Source organism: Mustela putorius, unplaced genomic scaffold (genome assembly GCF_011764305.1).
Source record: "Mustela putorius furo isolate JIRA1106 unplaced genomic scaffold, ASM1176430v1.1 tig00000174_pilon_pilon_pilon, whole genome shotgun sequence".
Taxonomy (NCBI): domain Eukaryota; kingdom Metazoa; phylum Chordata; class Mammalia; order Carnivora; family Mustelidae; genus Mustela; species Mustela putorius.
The window spans coordinates 1,102,159-1,118,463 of record NW_025421304.1 but is presented as its reverse complement, the minus strand read 5'-3'; the positions used below and the strand labels follow the sequence as shown (position 1 = coordinate 1,118,463).

Below are 16,305 nucleotides of genomic sequence, written 5' to 3'. Positions count from 1 at the left end.
CTGATGCAGGGATAGATCCTAGGACCCTGGGGTCATGACCCGAGCTGAAGGCAGACTTTAATTTTTTTTCAAAAGATTTTATTTATTTATTTGACAGAGATCGCAAGAAGGCAGAAAGGCAGGCAGAGAGAGAGAGAGAGAGAGGAAGAAGCAGGCTCCCTGCTGAGCAGAGAGCCCGTTGCAGGGCTTGATCCCAATGACCTGAGCCAAAGGCAGAGGCTTTAACCCATTGAGCCACCCAGGCACCCCAAAGGCAAACTTTTAATCCACTGAGACACCCAGGAGCCCCACATTATTTCTTTCCCTTTAATTATCATGTTTTCAATATAAGGAGTTGGTACCACTATCATTGACAAAAAGTGAGTTTTGATTTCTTGCTTTCTTCCAGCATTTGATCTTATGGATTTTACAAATTGCTGTATTTTAATCCTCTGTAGTCATTAGTCGTTGTTATAATTATCTTTGGCCAGTAAAAGTCCTTTCAATTGACTCCTATGTCTTTTTGAATGACCCCAGGAGTCTTTGATAACTTGTTTTCTGATACACTGAGAGGTCGTAAGTTTTTTCTAACAGATGGCTGGTCTAACTGCAATGTGATGAATGCAGTCTGAGATACCATTTACTGATATTTGGTTGATAATTTTTTTTATTGAAGTATAAATAACATACAGTGTTACGTTTCAGGTGTACAATAAGATTCAACAATTCTATACATTACTTAGTACTCACCATGATAAGTAGAGCCTTAATCCCTTTTATTTATTTCACCATTTCCCCACCCATCTTTCTTCTGGCAACCACCAGTTTGTTCTCTGTATTTAAGACTCTTCTTTTTGGTTTCTTTCTTTTTTTCTTTCCTTTGTTTCTTAAATTACATGAGTGAAATTGATCAACTTCCATAAATGCTTCATATTTGCTTGGAAGGAATGTGTATTTTGAAGTTGCCAGTTACATGTTCTAGGTATGTCCCAATAGATCAAATTTGTTAATTGTGCTGTTCAAATTATCTATAAGCCTAATAACATTTGTCTGCTTAATCAGGCAATTAGAGAGATTGTAAAGTCTCCCATCACTATAGTCATTTTACCTCTTTACTCTCAGAATTTTACTAGGTCACCAGTGACTTTAACATTGGTAAATAACTCAACAGTTTTTCAGACTTATCTTCACTTGACCAACTAACAAAATTTGATAAAGTTCATTATTTTCTCCTTTTTAAAACACTTCCTTCACTTTTCTTCCAGTACGTTACCCTCTTTGGGTTTTTGTCCTAATTCCCTGGCTCTCAATTTCTTGCCTCCTATGCTACTTCCTCTTTATTTCTCTGACGTCTAAATGCTGGAGTTCCCCCCACCAGTCAGTCGCTAGATCTTTTCTCATCCAGTCCATTGACTTTAATTACAATGAATATTCTGCAACTCATGAAAGTATACCACTAGTCATACTTCTCCCCTGGATTCTAGATCCTTCTGTCTAGGATATTCCTGTGCTTGGAAATCTAGGCATGTCTTTCTATCCATCTAGACTCTACAAACAACTTACCCTGCAGCTCTTCCATCTCAACAGATGGACACTGCTTCCTTCAAGTTGATCAGGCCAAAAATCTTCGCAATGGTTTTGATTCTTCTCTTCCTCTAATGGACCACACCAAACCTAATGGCCAAGTCTTTAAAGCTCTACCTTGAAAATATCTCAAGAAATTTCTATTTCTCAATACATCAACCATCATCACCCAGATTTAAGTGACTATTACCTCAAGCCTCTTGATTTCTACCTCTGGTTCCATACTTCCTCCTCTACCCTCTATTATCATTAGGTCTTATAAGGCAATTCCTTTAAAACATAAAAGTCATATTGTGTCAATTCTTTGCTCAAAGCCTTCCAATGGTTTTCCATTTTTTACAAAACCTATTTTCCCTCCTAGACTCCTCTTCAAGGTACTACTTAATCTGATCCCCAACATCTTAATAAACTTCATCACTTACTACTATCTTCTTTTACTTTGACCATAGTGTCCTACTCCTTACGATTCTTTTTTTTTTTTTTTAAGATTTTATTTATTTATCTGACAGAGATCACAAGCAGGCAGAGAGGCAGGCAGAGAGAGAGAGAGGAGGAAGCAGGCTCCCTGCTGAGCAGAGAGCCAGATGCGGGGCTCAATCCCAGGACCCTGGGATCATGACCTGAGCCGAAGGCAGAGGCTTTAATCCACTGAGCCACCCAGGCGCCCCATCCTTACAATTCTTTGAATATGTCAAGCATGCCCGCATTGCAAGGTCTTTGTTGTTGTTGTTTTTAAGATTGTATTTATTTACTTGAAAGAGCGAGCGAGCGAGCGAGAGGGAGAAGCAGATTCCCTACTGAGCAGGGGGACCAATACGGGGCTTGATCCCAGGACTCTGGATTGTGACCTGAGTTGAAGGCATACACTTAACTGAGTCACCCAGTTGCCTGGACCATTGCAGGGTCTTTGAAGTTTGTTCTCTATAGTTAAGTGTTCTTTATCCTCCATCACTCATTCCCTCACTTCCTTTGCTCAAATGTCATCTTCTAGTTCTACTTTTGCTAGTGGCAAACTACATTATTTCAGACTACCATAAAAGATAATAAACTCTAGACTACACAGATTTTACACACACACACACACACACACACACACGAGTACAATGTGAAGGCATTGGGGAACAACTAAAAGCAGGCAAAAAAATGAAGGGGAGTTGACCTTTGGAAAAAAGTATACTATGAGACATTAATATTTATACAGATTATCACATAGTGGTACTTCCAAGCCTCTGTGGAATAGGGTAGCTGAATTCAAGTAGAAAGCCACAGTCTAAACGGCCTGAGAAGTTGGACAACGAAGTTTGAGGCTGCTAAAGTAGTTCAAAAATAGTTAAATCCCAGAAAGGAGGGAGCTACAGAGAGGAAATTCAATATCAACATAAAAATTTGGCCCAAATCTTTGACGGATGCCTGAACCTCACAAATTTATGTAAACTCCATAGTCTATAGGAATCAACAGAAGACTAAGAATAGCAGATATTTCGGCTACTGCTTTTCTGAGGGGAGAAAAACAGGATTTTAAATCTAGCCAAGGTAACTGTTTTCAGGACAAAAGTCAACATTCTCCAGAAAATTGTAACAAAATTGAGAATCTCGGGTGCCTGGGTGACTCAGATGGTTAGCCATCTGCCTTCAGCTCAGGTCGTGATCTCCATGTCCTGGGAACAAGTCCCATATCAGGCTCTTGGCTGGTTCAGCGGGGAGCCTGCTTCTCCCTCTCCCTCTGCTTCTTCCCCTCCTTGTGTGCTAATCTCTGTCGCTCTCTCTCAAATGAATAAATAAAATCTTTGAAAAAAATTGGGAATCTCTACAACACATCATTTACAATGTTCAGTATACAATCAAAACTACTACATAAGCAAAAATATAGGAAAGGTGAGAAAGAATCAAGAGAAAAAGTTATCAACAGAGAATGACTTAAATAACTCAAATGTTGGCATTACAAAATAGGGTATTTTTGAGCTTGTGTATGTGCATGTGTGTTAAAATATAAATAACATAAGACAATATTTTAACAATTTTTATGTGTACTATTAAGTGGCATTAAATACATTCATAATGTTTTATAATCATCATCACTATTTTCTCATATGCAACAGAACCAATGTCCCCATTAAATAATAACTCTCCATTTCTACCTCCCCACCTCAGTAATCTGTTTATTCTACTTTCTCTATGAACTAGTTACCTCATATAAGTGGAATCATACAATTTTTGCTCATAAAAGAACATAAAAGTTTGGCTTAATTCACTTAGCATAATGATTCCAAGGTGTAAATTTACATTGTGGTATGGGTCAGAATTTCTTTCTTTTGTGTGGCTGAATAATATTCCATTATATGTCTATCTCACATTTTGTTTATCCATTCATCCACTGCTGGACAGATAGAGTTTTTCCATTTTTTGGCTATATTAGTATGTTGCTATGAACATTGGTATACAAGGACCAATTTGAGAGAGAGCAATTGAAATTGCTTTCAGTTCTCCTGGATGTCTTCTTAGATACTGAAATGCAGAATCATATGGTAATTATAAGTTTAACTTTTTGAGAAACTGCCCAACTGTTTTCCTCAGAAGCCATACAATTTTACATTTCTACCAAAAATGCACAAGATTTTCAATTTCTGCATGTCCTCATCAAACACAGGTCTTGTTACGCAGATAACACACAAAGTTTGAAAATTATTTTTTAAAAAGTCCACAAAAATTAGTTGTGCTGGCAAAATTGGACTTAGCATAAAACCTGTTAAAGAAGAGACTATGAAATGACAATACTCATTTAGATACTTAAGTTTTGGTAAACTGTTATTTACATGAAAATCACTACCTGCAATTTGTAACTATAATAAATCACTGTCAAGCTTTTAAAAAAAGCTAATAAAAGTAAAAATTGAAACAGTCATGCTTATATATCACAACTGTAGTTTGAGGTTTTGTTTTGCAGAATCACCTTCAAACAAACTTACTTAACATTTAAACATTCATTGCTAAAGTTCCCTTTTGATCAACAGCCCCAATTCTAATCTCCTTTTTATAAAGGCACTAATGGTTTTCTGTATATCAAGTAATATTGTAGAGATGTTTTAATAAAGCATTACCTTAAGTAAGAGTTGGTTCTTATATTGTTATAGAGAATGAGATCTTTTTAGAGGAATTCTGTTATCACTGCTCAGGGTCCGAGACCACTACCACCCAAAATGAGATAGGTCATGTAAATTAGGGGTTGAGAAAGGAATAAAATGATCTGTAGGTTTAAAGTGAAGCTATGTTACAAAACTGCTTATGGCCATCTCACGAAAATAAAAGGTTTTCTCATTTCAAAATGTTGCAATGATTAACAATGATATTAATGTTTATCCGGGTTGTATGGAAACTTACAGGGCAAGACAACTGATGTCACATAGTCAATTTCTCAGGACAATCTTACTGTCTCCACAATGACTTCAAATATATTACTAATTAAATCACTACAAATACAATAAATCTATTGCCAAGTAACGTGAGACATACTGAGAGAAGGGATCATTAGTAGACAATGATGCCCTAAAATGGTAAATAAAATCACACTTGATGTATCACACTGCCATCTGATTTTCAAATTCTTAGTAAGTACATATTTACTTAAATCTAAGACATAATTGATTGAAAGACAATTTTAGAAATGTTAAAATGTGAATAAAAGCATCAAAAGATTGATAAAGTATGGTAATTTCATATTATATGTAGTAAATAGGACTATTACTTCCAATTACTACTTTTCTGGAAATATTTTTGATAAAATAGTTCAGCATCTGATAGGGCATAGGGATCCATCATAATGTTTTTTTTTTCTATGGGCACAGGCTTCCCGTAGCCCATAAATTCTAAGAAATAACTATAAAAAATTCCATTAAGACAAGACATCCATATTGCCACTGTTATCATTAAGATTTTATATGCTATCAATCTTCTTTTTTAAGGCATAAAAATTACAAATAAAGCTAAAGCCCCTTTTGATCAACACTTTGAAACCTAATCTCTTGCCAGAGACAATACTAACAATAATTTGGTATGTACCCTTCTAGTCTATTTTAAATACATACATATTTCAATACTAAAAACATATTTCAATACTAAAAACTGTTCATGATTTAACTCCAGTTTACATGAATGTCATTATATAATGTTTCATTTGGGGATTTTTTTTTTTCACTCTACACTGTTTTACATAACTATCTATGTTACAAAATACAGATCTAGTCTATTACTTTTAACGGCTGTATACTATTCCATCACTTGACTGTATCACACTTTATCCATTACCCCATCAGTATTTAGCTTGTTTTCAATTTATATATATATTTCTTATGGGTGTTTTTTCTTTAGAATGAACATACAGAAATGGAACTGCAGAGTCTTTTCATCTTTTAAAAAATGTATCCCTGCCTCAAAAATCATAGACAACATCCTGTATTTCCTTCCAAGAACTTCAGTTTGCCTTTCAGTTCCAGTGTTTAAATCCTTTGGAATTCTGTTTCTTTATACATTGGAAGGTTGCATGTAGTTATTTTCTCCCTAATATGGAGAACCAAATACTTTAACAAATTTTATTGGCTGTTTCATTTCTCTACTGATTCATGATATCATGTCTACTAATACACCAAACTCATGTATATTCACTGGTTTATTTCTAGGCATTCTATTCTGTAAAATCTGTTTATTTACCTATTTATGCTCTAATATAAGACACTATTTAACAACCACAACTTTTGTGTAGTATATGGTAGAAGATGTGTCCTGTCTCCTCCTTTTCAAAATTGTCTTGGCAATCCAGGGACTTCCATTTCACATGAATTTTAGAATTATTTTGCAAAGATCCTAGAAAATTCGTGTTAGATGTTTGGAAGTATATAAGGTCTATAAATTAATTCTGGGAGAACTGATATTTTTATGATATTGGGGGTTTTTCCATCTGTATATATGGTATTTCTCTCAATTTATTCAAGTCTTATGCCCTTCAATAAAGCTTTACAATTTTTCCATAAAGATCTTGTTCATTTTTTTGAGTTTATGCCAGTAAGTTTCAAGAGCAAAGCATGGGTTGAATTTAAGAAAAGACCTTTCCCTCATTTAGTACACTCGGCGTTTCTCACCTGTATGCCCTCTCTTATGTATAGAAAGGGATGCTCTTTGAGAGAATGCTTTCCCACATTCATTACATTCAAAAGGTTTCTCACCGGTATGACTTCTCATATGTATAATAAGTAATGAGCATTGAGAGAAGGCTTTTCCACATTTATTACATTCGTACGGTTTCTCCCCTGTATGACTTCTCACATGAAGAGTAAGAGATGAGATTCGAGAAAAGGCTTTACCACATTCATTACATTTAAACGGTTTCTCTCCAGTATGAATTTTTTCATGCTCAAGGAGATTTTGTCTCTGACTGAAAGCTTTTCCACATTGATTACAATTATAGGGTTTTTCTCCAGTATGAATTTTCTCATGTTCGGTGAGATTTGATTTCTGACTAAAGGCTTTCCCACATACTGTACATGCATAAGGTTTCTCACCAGTATGAATTCTCTGGTGTCTAATGAGGTTTGACATCTGAATAAAAGCTTTCCCACACTCATTACATTCATATGGTTTCTCTCCAGTATGAATTTTCTGATGTGTAATGAGATTTTCTTTTCTGCTGAAGGCTTTTCCACACTCGTTACATTCATAGGGTTTCTCAGCTGTATGATTTCTCATATGTACAGTAAGGGATGAACTTTGAGAGAATGCTTTCCCACATTCACTACACACATAGGGTTTCTCACCTGTATGACTTCTCATATGTATAATAAATACTGAGCATTGAGAGAAGGCTTTTCCACATTTATTACATTTATAGGGCTTCTCCCCTGTGTGACTTCTCATGTGTAGAGTAACAGATGACATTCGAGAAAAGGCTCTACCACATTCGTTACATGCATAAGGTTTCTCCCCAGTATGAATTTTCTCATGCTCAATAAGGTTTTGCTTCTGGCTGAAGGATTTTCCACATTCTTTACATTCATAGGGTTTTTCTCCAGTATGAATTCTCTCATGTTCAATAAGATTTGATTTTTGACTGAAGGCTTTCCAACAGTCCTTACATGCATAAGGTTTCTCCCCCGTATGAATTCTCTGGTGTCTAATAAGGTTTGACATCTGAATGAAAGCTTTTCCACATTCATTACATTTATACGGTTTTTCCCCAGTATGAATTTTTTGATGTGTAATAAGATTTTCCTTCCTGCTGAAGGCTTTTCCACATTCCTTACACTCATAGGGTTTCTCTCCAGCATGAATTCTTTCATGTCTGATGAGGTCAAATTTATGACTGAAATCTTGTCCACACTGATTACACTTAAAGGGGGTTAGAGCATGGGATGAGCAGTGGTAAAAAGGCTTCCCATACTTATTATAGTCATAGTTTTTCTCTCTTACACAATTATTCTCATAACTAAGTAAATCTAAATTATGTTCCAAACCCTTATCAAGTGAGTCACAGTCAAAGAAGTTTTGTCTTGAAGTAAGAATATCTGAGCTCAAAGGAAATATTTTTGTAACTCTTTTACATTCAATGACATTTTCCTTAATCAGAGTTTTCTTGGAGATGGATGTGACTTTCCTCACAAGTGTTTCCTGTTGCTTCTTGCTCTGTTCATCAACTTCCCAAACTTCTAAAATGGAGGACCAAAAATTATTACTTTTGAATTTTTCTGCTACTACACTATTAATTATATTTCAGAAATTTGCTCTTATAGAGTGATCTTTTATGCTGATTCTAGTTTCCCAATATGAAAGAAATCCAAAGTGCAAATTACCCTAGTTTCTAAGTTTTAAGAGGTTAACTGCTATAGAAAATATTTTGGAGAGAAAACTGACATTGATAGGCCTAAATAGCTTTGACTGCTTTTAAAAGTATGCTTATACAATGCAGAAATCAGTAACATGAACAGAATAATTGAGATGAAAAGGGTGACCATATAAATGGATAGGGAGTCAAAATGATCAGAGGATAAAATTAACACTGTGGTTAAACACAGTAGATTGAATGTGTATGTTTATTTCTCCTCTTCCCTTAAATTCCATTAAAATGACAGTAAAGAAAATAAAAGGTCAAACCCACAAGAACAAAGGAAATAGAGGAGTGTAAAGAAGGGTGAACAAGAAATTTCAACAAAAGAACAGAGATGAAAGGGATAAAGGGAACTATTAACTAATGGAAGAGCTAAGTTAAAGTACATAAAAGAAGTTAAAGTACATAAAAGTGAAAATCTCAAGCAACAAAGTGATTTAGCCACAAAACAAAAGAAAAGCTAACAAAATAGAGGTTTCAGGTACTCAAAAGGTACAGGGAAGATGTCTGAAGAAGATTAATTTAAGGTCTGAATAGGGAACACTTATACTTTCTAGGCAAATATTTCAGACTTGCCTAAGTAACATCTTTCCAACCTCATTCTATGTTTTTCCAACCTGCAAAGGGTGAATTATAACTGTATTTCCTAGACATACTTGCATGTAGGGTTCTGGATGTGATTTAGATTATCATCATACAATTTTTTAATTCAGAAATGAATTAAAAGTAGAAATAAAATAAGCATTTTACCTAAATATTATAGGAGAAGTGGTAGGGTTCTGAAGCTCATGGTTATAGAAGCATTTCCCTGGTTCAATCAGAAACCATTTTTTTTTCCTTAAAGATTTTATTTATTTGAGAGAAAGAGAACACGAGCAGGTTGGCCGGGAGGGCAGGCAGAGAGAAAAGCAGACTCCCCAATGAGCAGGGAGCCTGATGTGGGGCTTGATTCCAAGACCTGGGATCATGACCTGAGCCTAAGGCAGATGCATAACTGACTGAGCCACCCAGGGGTCCCCTCTTTTTTTTTTTCTTTTTTTAAAGTAAGCTCTATTCCCAATGTGGAGCTTGAACCCAGAGATCAAAAGTTGCATGCTCCATCAATTGAGCCAGCCAGGTGCCCCATCAGAAGTAATTTCTTGATCATGGGGGAAAAGAAACTTAGCAGCCTACTCTCTGATATAATGCTGTAACTCATTCCTAAAAGCTTAGTCAGTCCTCTCAAAGGTTTTCTAGGACATTTAATACCTTTATGTAAATCCCTTCCTTCTTAAATTAGCTGCTAATAAGCTCTTTGTAATTGCATCTTCACCATTACCTCCCCACCCTCCACACACAACCCACACAGGAAGTGGCCATGTATCCACCATCTGAGCAGGAAAAGGAAGGCTTACCTCTTTGGAGAAAATGAACTATACATGCTCTAAATTTAGCAGATGTAAAGGGAGGCTCATACTAAAAAACTAGGAATTACGGGGGCACCTGGGTGGGTGGCTTAGTGGGTTAAGCCTCTGTCTTCAGCCTAGGTCATGATCTCAGGGTCCTGGGATGGAGCCCCACACCAGGATCCCTGCTCAGCGGGGAGCCTGCTTCCCCCTCTGCCTGCTGCTCTGCCTACTTGTGATCTCTCTGTCAAATAAATAAATAAAATCTTAAAAAAAAAAAAAAAGCACTAGGGATTACGTAAACTCGTCATATTGAGTGGTAAGCTTTCTACTGCTTGCCCCTCATGAATGTTGGCATTTACCTCCAGATAGGAGATGAGAAGATTAAAAACAAAAGACCCACAAAGCTGGAACTCTAGAACTGGCATTTGCAGCTCCACAAAAAAACTCCTAGGTTCTACTAAAAGAGCATCAAAAATTTGTTAGATTTTTAGAATTTCTTTTTTATCCTTTCATTCATCAAAATGAGGAAAACTAGTAACACTGATGAATTCCCTATTTAAACAAAGACTTGAGTCTCATTAAAATTAAACACATATAGAAAACAAAGCAAACAGAAAAATTAGGCAAGTAGTAACTCCAGGAATGACAAAAATCTATATAAGGATATGTAATTAATAGTCATTTCTTGGCTCAGTATAACAGTATGTCAATCAAAAGAACAAAGTAAACAGTGAAAGCCAATTTGGCCACAAATTGTGATACATCTATATCCAGAGAAAAAGGAAAGGGAAAGTGGTGGTGTAGGAGTACTAAACCTCATCTTTCATTAATATCAAGTTGATGATAATTAGGAATTGCCAATCAGCAGCATATTCAGAGAATAGCTTCCATCCTATCCCTGAAACAATGATTCCTCTTCCACTGCCTGACACGTAAGCATTTTTATTAATTTTGGGGTTAGTCTCATACTCTTTTAAAGTACATATATTAAATATATATGTATATGTGTGTGTGTATATATATATATATATATATATATGCATATATACATCCATACACATATGCCTCTCCCACTCATTATAAAAAAGGAAGCATATCCTAAATGCTGCTCTACACATTGATTTTTTCCACTTATATATCCTGAGTGGAAGCATGACATCTTTGACTTGTTTTATACTGGAATCATTTAAGTGTTTTACATAGCAAAAAAAGTTAAATCAAAAAAAGAGGGAAAAAAACCCCAAAATAACTCTTAAAAATTGAAAACAAATAGAAATTGGTAAATCTACATATGAAGTTAGGACCATAATCATTCAAGTGACTTCAAACACAGTAATTTGACTATATCCTAAAGGAGAAAAAAATACAACCAAAGACACCTTAAATTACATCTAGCAGTCTTCCCCCCACCCGACCCCCGATTTATATATTTATTTTAGAGAGAGAGAAGAGTGCTCATGTGCGCAGGGGAGGGGCAAAGGGAGAAGAAGAGAGAATCTCAAGCCAGACTCTACACTGAGAACAGAGCCCACACGGGGCTCCATCTCACAACCCTGAGATCAACAACTGAGCTGAAACCAAGAGTGGGCTTCTTCTTCTTCTTCTTTTTTTTTTTTTTTTAAAGATTTTATTTATTTATTTGACAGAGATCACAAGTAGGCAGAGAGGCAGGCAGAGAGAGAGAGGAGGAAGCAGGCTCCCTGCTGAGCAGAGAGCCCGATGCGGGACTCGATCCCAGGACCCTGAGATCATGACCTGAGCCCAAGGCAGCGGCTTAACCCATTGAGCCACCCAGGCGCCCCAAGAGTGGGCTTCTTAACTGACTGTGCCACTCAGGCACTCCAGTAGACTTTCTCATTATTAGTAAAATTGGTATTATTGCTAATTTGGAACTAACTAGCTAACTAACTGAATATATATATATATATATATATATATATATATATATATATTGAGAGAGAGAGAGAGAAACATCAGTTTGGGCCCACAAGGGATATTTGGCAATGTCTGAAAGATCTGGAGACATTTTTGGCTGTTACAACTCAATGAAGTGGGGAGAAAGGGGATTGGTGCTCCCAGCACCAAATAAAATAGAAGCCATAGAGGCTGCTAAACATTCTACACCTTATATAAAGATCCTACAATGCACAGGATAGTGCCCTACAGGAAAGAATTATCTGAACCAAAATGTCAGCAATGCCAAGGTTGAGAAATATATATGTACTAAGCAAATAAATATTTTAATGCAGTAAGGAGCCAGGATTTTCAGTATAAATGATATAAAAACAAAACAAAAAAGGTAAGTAACAACCCCTACACTCTTTAATTTGAATTGGACATATCAATATAACTACATATTTTTCTTTCTAAAAAGTGTATTCTCCTAGCTTTGTCCACTTACAAGCTCTATAAGCAATGACAACCTAGTACTAATGAGTAACTATTGTGTCCAGATTGTGGTCTCCAAATAATTTCCCACTAAAGGAAGCAGGAGTTTCTAGAGAAATAGCTATTTTATGTCTGGAGCAGGAAATTTATAAAATTAGCTAAAGAATCCTCTGGTTAATGATATGACAATTTGAACATTAAAATAAATACTGTATTGTTAATAATATAGACTTATTAATAAATAACACATATAAAATATATCTAAAACATAATTTATATATTTTATAAATACATAAGCATATTTTTAAATGTTTTCCATATATATCATTTATATGTGCTGAATAATATTTATTTTGATGCTCATTATATAAATTTATAATGATTTAACTTGGCAAACTGGAGAATGCTAGGACACCAATCATTCTCAAAGGTTTTGAAGGGGGGTGCCTGGGTGGCTCAGTCAGTTAAGTGTCTGACTCTTGGTCTCAGCTCAGGTTTTGATCTCAGGATTGTGAGTTTAAGCCTCATGTTGGGCTCCATGCTGGGAATGGAGACTACTTGAAAAAAAATGTTTTTGAAGGAAAGGAGTCAAGTATTTTTCTTTCTTGCCCTGCAAAAACTATATTTCAGAGTAATCAAACAGTTACTGACAAAGGTCTTTTTTTTTTTTTTTTGGTCAGAGAGAGTGAGCAGAGGCAGACAGAGTGGCAGGCAGAGGCAGAGGGAGAAGCAGGCTTCCTGCTGAGCAAGGAGCCGGATGTGGGACTCAGTCCCAGGATGCTGGGATCATGACCTGAGCCGAAGGCAGCTGCCCAACTGAGCCACCCAGGTGTCCCGGTCTTTTTTTTTTTTTTTTTAAGTTTTTGTTGTTGTTGTTGTTTTTGTTTGTTTGTTTATGTAATCTCTACATCCAGTGTGGGACTTGAACTCACAACCCCCAAATCAAGAGTTGCACACTCCACTGATGGAGCCAGTCAGGCACCCGTTGAGTTCTTTTTTATGGGAGAATTTCAGCTAATAAAAGCAGAAGGAACCTCTAATAAAATATTGGATCTAGCCAAAGATTACCAATGGCTGCTAAAAGCCTTAAATGAAAAGTTAATAAGAATCTTTAAAACAGATGGATTCTGATTCATAATACATGAATCTACTCATCAATTTTTTAAAAATATTTTATTTATTTATTTGAAAGAGACCACAACTAGGCAGAGAGGCAGGCAGAGAGAGAGGAGGAAGCAGGCTCCCTACTGAGCAGAGAGCCTGATGTGGAGCTTGATCCCAGGACTCTGAGATCATGACCTGAGCTGAAGGCAGAGGCTTTAACCCACTGAGCCACCCAGGCGCCCCATCTATTCATCAATTTTAAAAAAGATTTTATTTATTTACTTTGAGAGAGAAACAGAGTGAGAGCAAGGGGAGGGGCAGAGGGAGAGGAGAGAATCTCAAGCAGACTCCATGCTTAGTGTGGAGCCCCAGCTGGGTCTCGATCCAGCACCCCATGTTTTTTACATTCTTAAAGGGTTGTTGAGAAAGAGAACATGAGACTGAGACCTTATCTGGCCCTCAAGCCTATTTATTATTTGGCCTTCTAAAGAGAAAAATTGCTGACCCTTGTTCTAAAAGACAAATGACCTGGATTCTACACAAATAAAATATGTGGGGAAAAAAGGGTTGGGAGGAAGGGGGAGGAGAAACACTTATGAATTAGAAAAGACCTAAGAGATGTATCAACCAAATGCAATGCGCTAATCTTTATTTAGATCCTGAATCAAATAATCCAACTATAAAAATAAATTACTGAGACAGCTGAGGAACTAGGAACAGAGACTAAATATCAGATGATATAAGAAACTATTATTAATGTTATTAGGTGTGATAATAATATTGTAAATATTTAAATAATTTCACCTGTCAGAGATACATACAATGGTATTTAAAGGTGAAATGTAAAATAGTTCAGCAAACAAAACTAAAACAAAACTGGGGAAGACAGATAAACCAGTCTGGCAAAATGTTGATCACTGCTGAAGCTAAGTAATGAATACCATGAGGATTCCTTATACTCTATTTTTGAATGTCTGAAAATGACTACAATAAAATTCTTAAAGTACGTATTTAGAAACAAAGATCAATACTAAAAGAAATAGCTAAGTAAGTTGAAATGAAAATAATGGCCTAAATGGGGGCGCCTGGGTGGCTCAGTGAGTTAAGCCTCTGCCTTTGGCTCAGGTCATGATCTTGGGGTCCTGGGATCGAGCCCCGCAACAGGTTCTCTGCTTGACGGGGAGCCTGCTCCCCACACCCCCGCCTGCCTGTCTGCCTACTGATGATCTCTCTCACTCTGTCAAATAAATAAAATCTTAAAAAAAAAATATCACAGTATTATTCCACCAACACATTTATTAAAAAAAAAAATTGCCTAAATGAGGTGAAACATGAGGTCAGATGAAGGGACTATCATAAGCCTTGTATTTCTGTTTTTAAGAAGTACATGTATTGGGGTGCCTGAGTGGTTCAGTGGGTTAAAGCCTCTGCCTTCAGTTCAGGTCATGATCCCAGGATCCTGGGATCAAGCCCCGCATCGGGCTCTCTGCTCAGCAGGGAGCCTGCTTCCTCCTCTCTCTGACTGCCTCTCTGCCTACTTGTGATCTCTGTCTGTCGAATAAATAAAATCTTAAAAAAAGAAGTACATGTATTACTTTGAGAAAAATTAAAAATATATATTAAAAAGGAAAGAAATAATACAAAAAGAAAATAATAACGGTAACATAGAAGCAAATTATAACCCAAGTTCTCATTACTTTTGCGTAGATTAACTGCCATATGATCCTAGGAAATTTAGCACTTATCTAATCTGCTGATGACAAGTATACCAATTTTCGTAAAGTTTTAATTCTTTTATTTCTATATAAAAACACTTGAAGCTTAGGCTATCCAAACTGAATCCAGCCCCAAACTGGTAATAATGATGGAGACAGCTTCAACTTTCAATTTAATTGCAAGTCATTCTCATATATGTTTAAAGAACAAGGCATATAAGTAAATATCCAATGAAAAGATCACAGGCAAGTCATCTTTGTTCAATATCTGATGCGCTGCATTGTGCTAACAGCAGGTACTATCATTTTATCCTGTGTTCATTTCTCGATGCTGAAACTGTCCTTACCAGCAAATCCTGCTGTGTTTTGCTTTTATTCTTTCTTCGTGGAGGACATACTGTTACCCAAAATAATATTCTTTTCTATGTTATTAGCTCTATAATGGATTCTCTAGATTCAACTGTGGGAAACTTAGAATTCAGATAATTAGATATTTTTTAATCTTTATATTCAGTTATCTTCCACGTCCTGGCCTATGAACTACTGTTGTAATCTGTCACCATATATAAGGTAAAATTACAGCTATAGTTCAGTGATTAAAAAAGGGAAAAAATCTTTTTAAAAAATAAAAAAGGGAAAAAATTGAACTAATTACCAACAAAATTTAAAAATACAAAAGAGGGCATGAAGGTTGGCAAAGTTCAGACTTCTCTGGCTCTCTACACTAGATAATCCAGCCTCCATTTCACTAATTCCTTAAGGTCTCCCCTTTTCCAATTCAGGCTATGCTTCAAATTTTACCCCATGAACATGTCATGCTAATTTTACTCTCTAAACTTTTATGTTTTGCTTTTATTTTAATGTTATGGTTTTCTCATTTTTATTTTTTTTATTTTTTTTTTTAGAGTGTGTGTGTGTGTGAGTGGGGGTGAGGGAAAGGGAGCGAATCTATGGTTCTACGCCCAGCATAAGCCCATCAAGGGGCTCAATGTGGCGCTCTATCTTAGGACCCTGAGATCATGACCTGAGGTGGAATCAAGAGTTGGACCCTTGGGGCACTTGGGTGGCTCAGTGGGTTAAGCCTCTGCCTTCGGCTCAGTGGGGAGCCTGCTTCCCCTTCTCTCTCTGCCTGCCTCTCTGCCAACTTGTGATTTCTCTCTGTCAAATAAATAAATAAATAAAATCTTAAAAAAAAAAAAAGTTGGACACTTAACCAACTAAGCCACCCAGGTACCCTCATTCTTCTCATTTTTAAAAATAAGTCTAAGAATCTACA

The 16,305-nt window shown here is 36.2% G+C and overlaps 1 protein-coding gene across 6 annotated transcripts in view; it reads right to left on the bottom strand.

Annotated features, from left to right (window-relative positions):
* Positions 1-16,305, bottom strand: part of ZNF568 (zinc finger protein 568) — a 131,487-nt gene that overhangs the window by 35,345 nt on the left and 79,837 nt on the right. Inside the window, exon 7 of one of the 6 annotated variants that reach the window (XM_004765001.3) lies at positions 1,213-8,252. The exons of the other annotated variants lie outside the window; for them this stretch is intronic. Within the exon in view, the coding sequence (XP_004765058.1) occupies positions 6,673-8,252 (1,580 nt within the window). The 3' untranslated portion in view covers positions 1,213-6,672. Of the gene's footprint in view, positions 1-1,212; positions 8,253-16,305 lie in introns of those variants that run through there. 6 annotated transcript variants of the gene reach the window in all.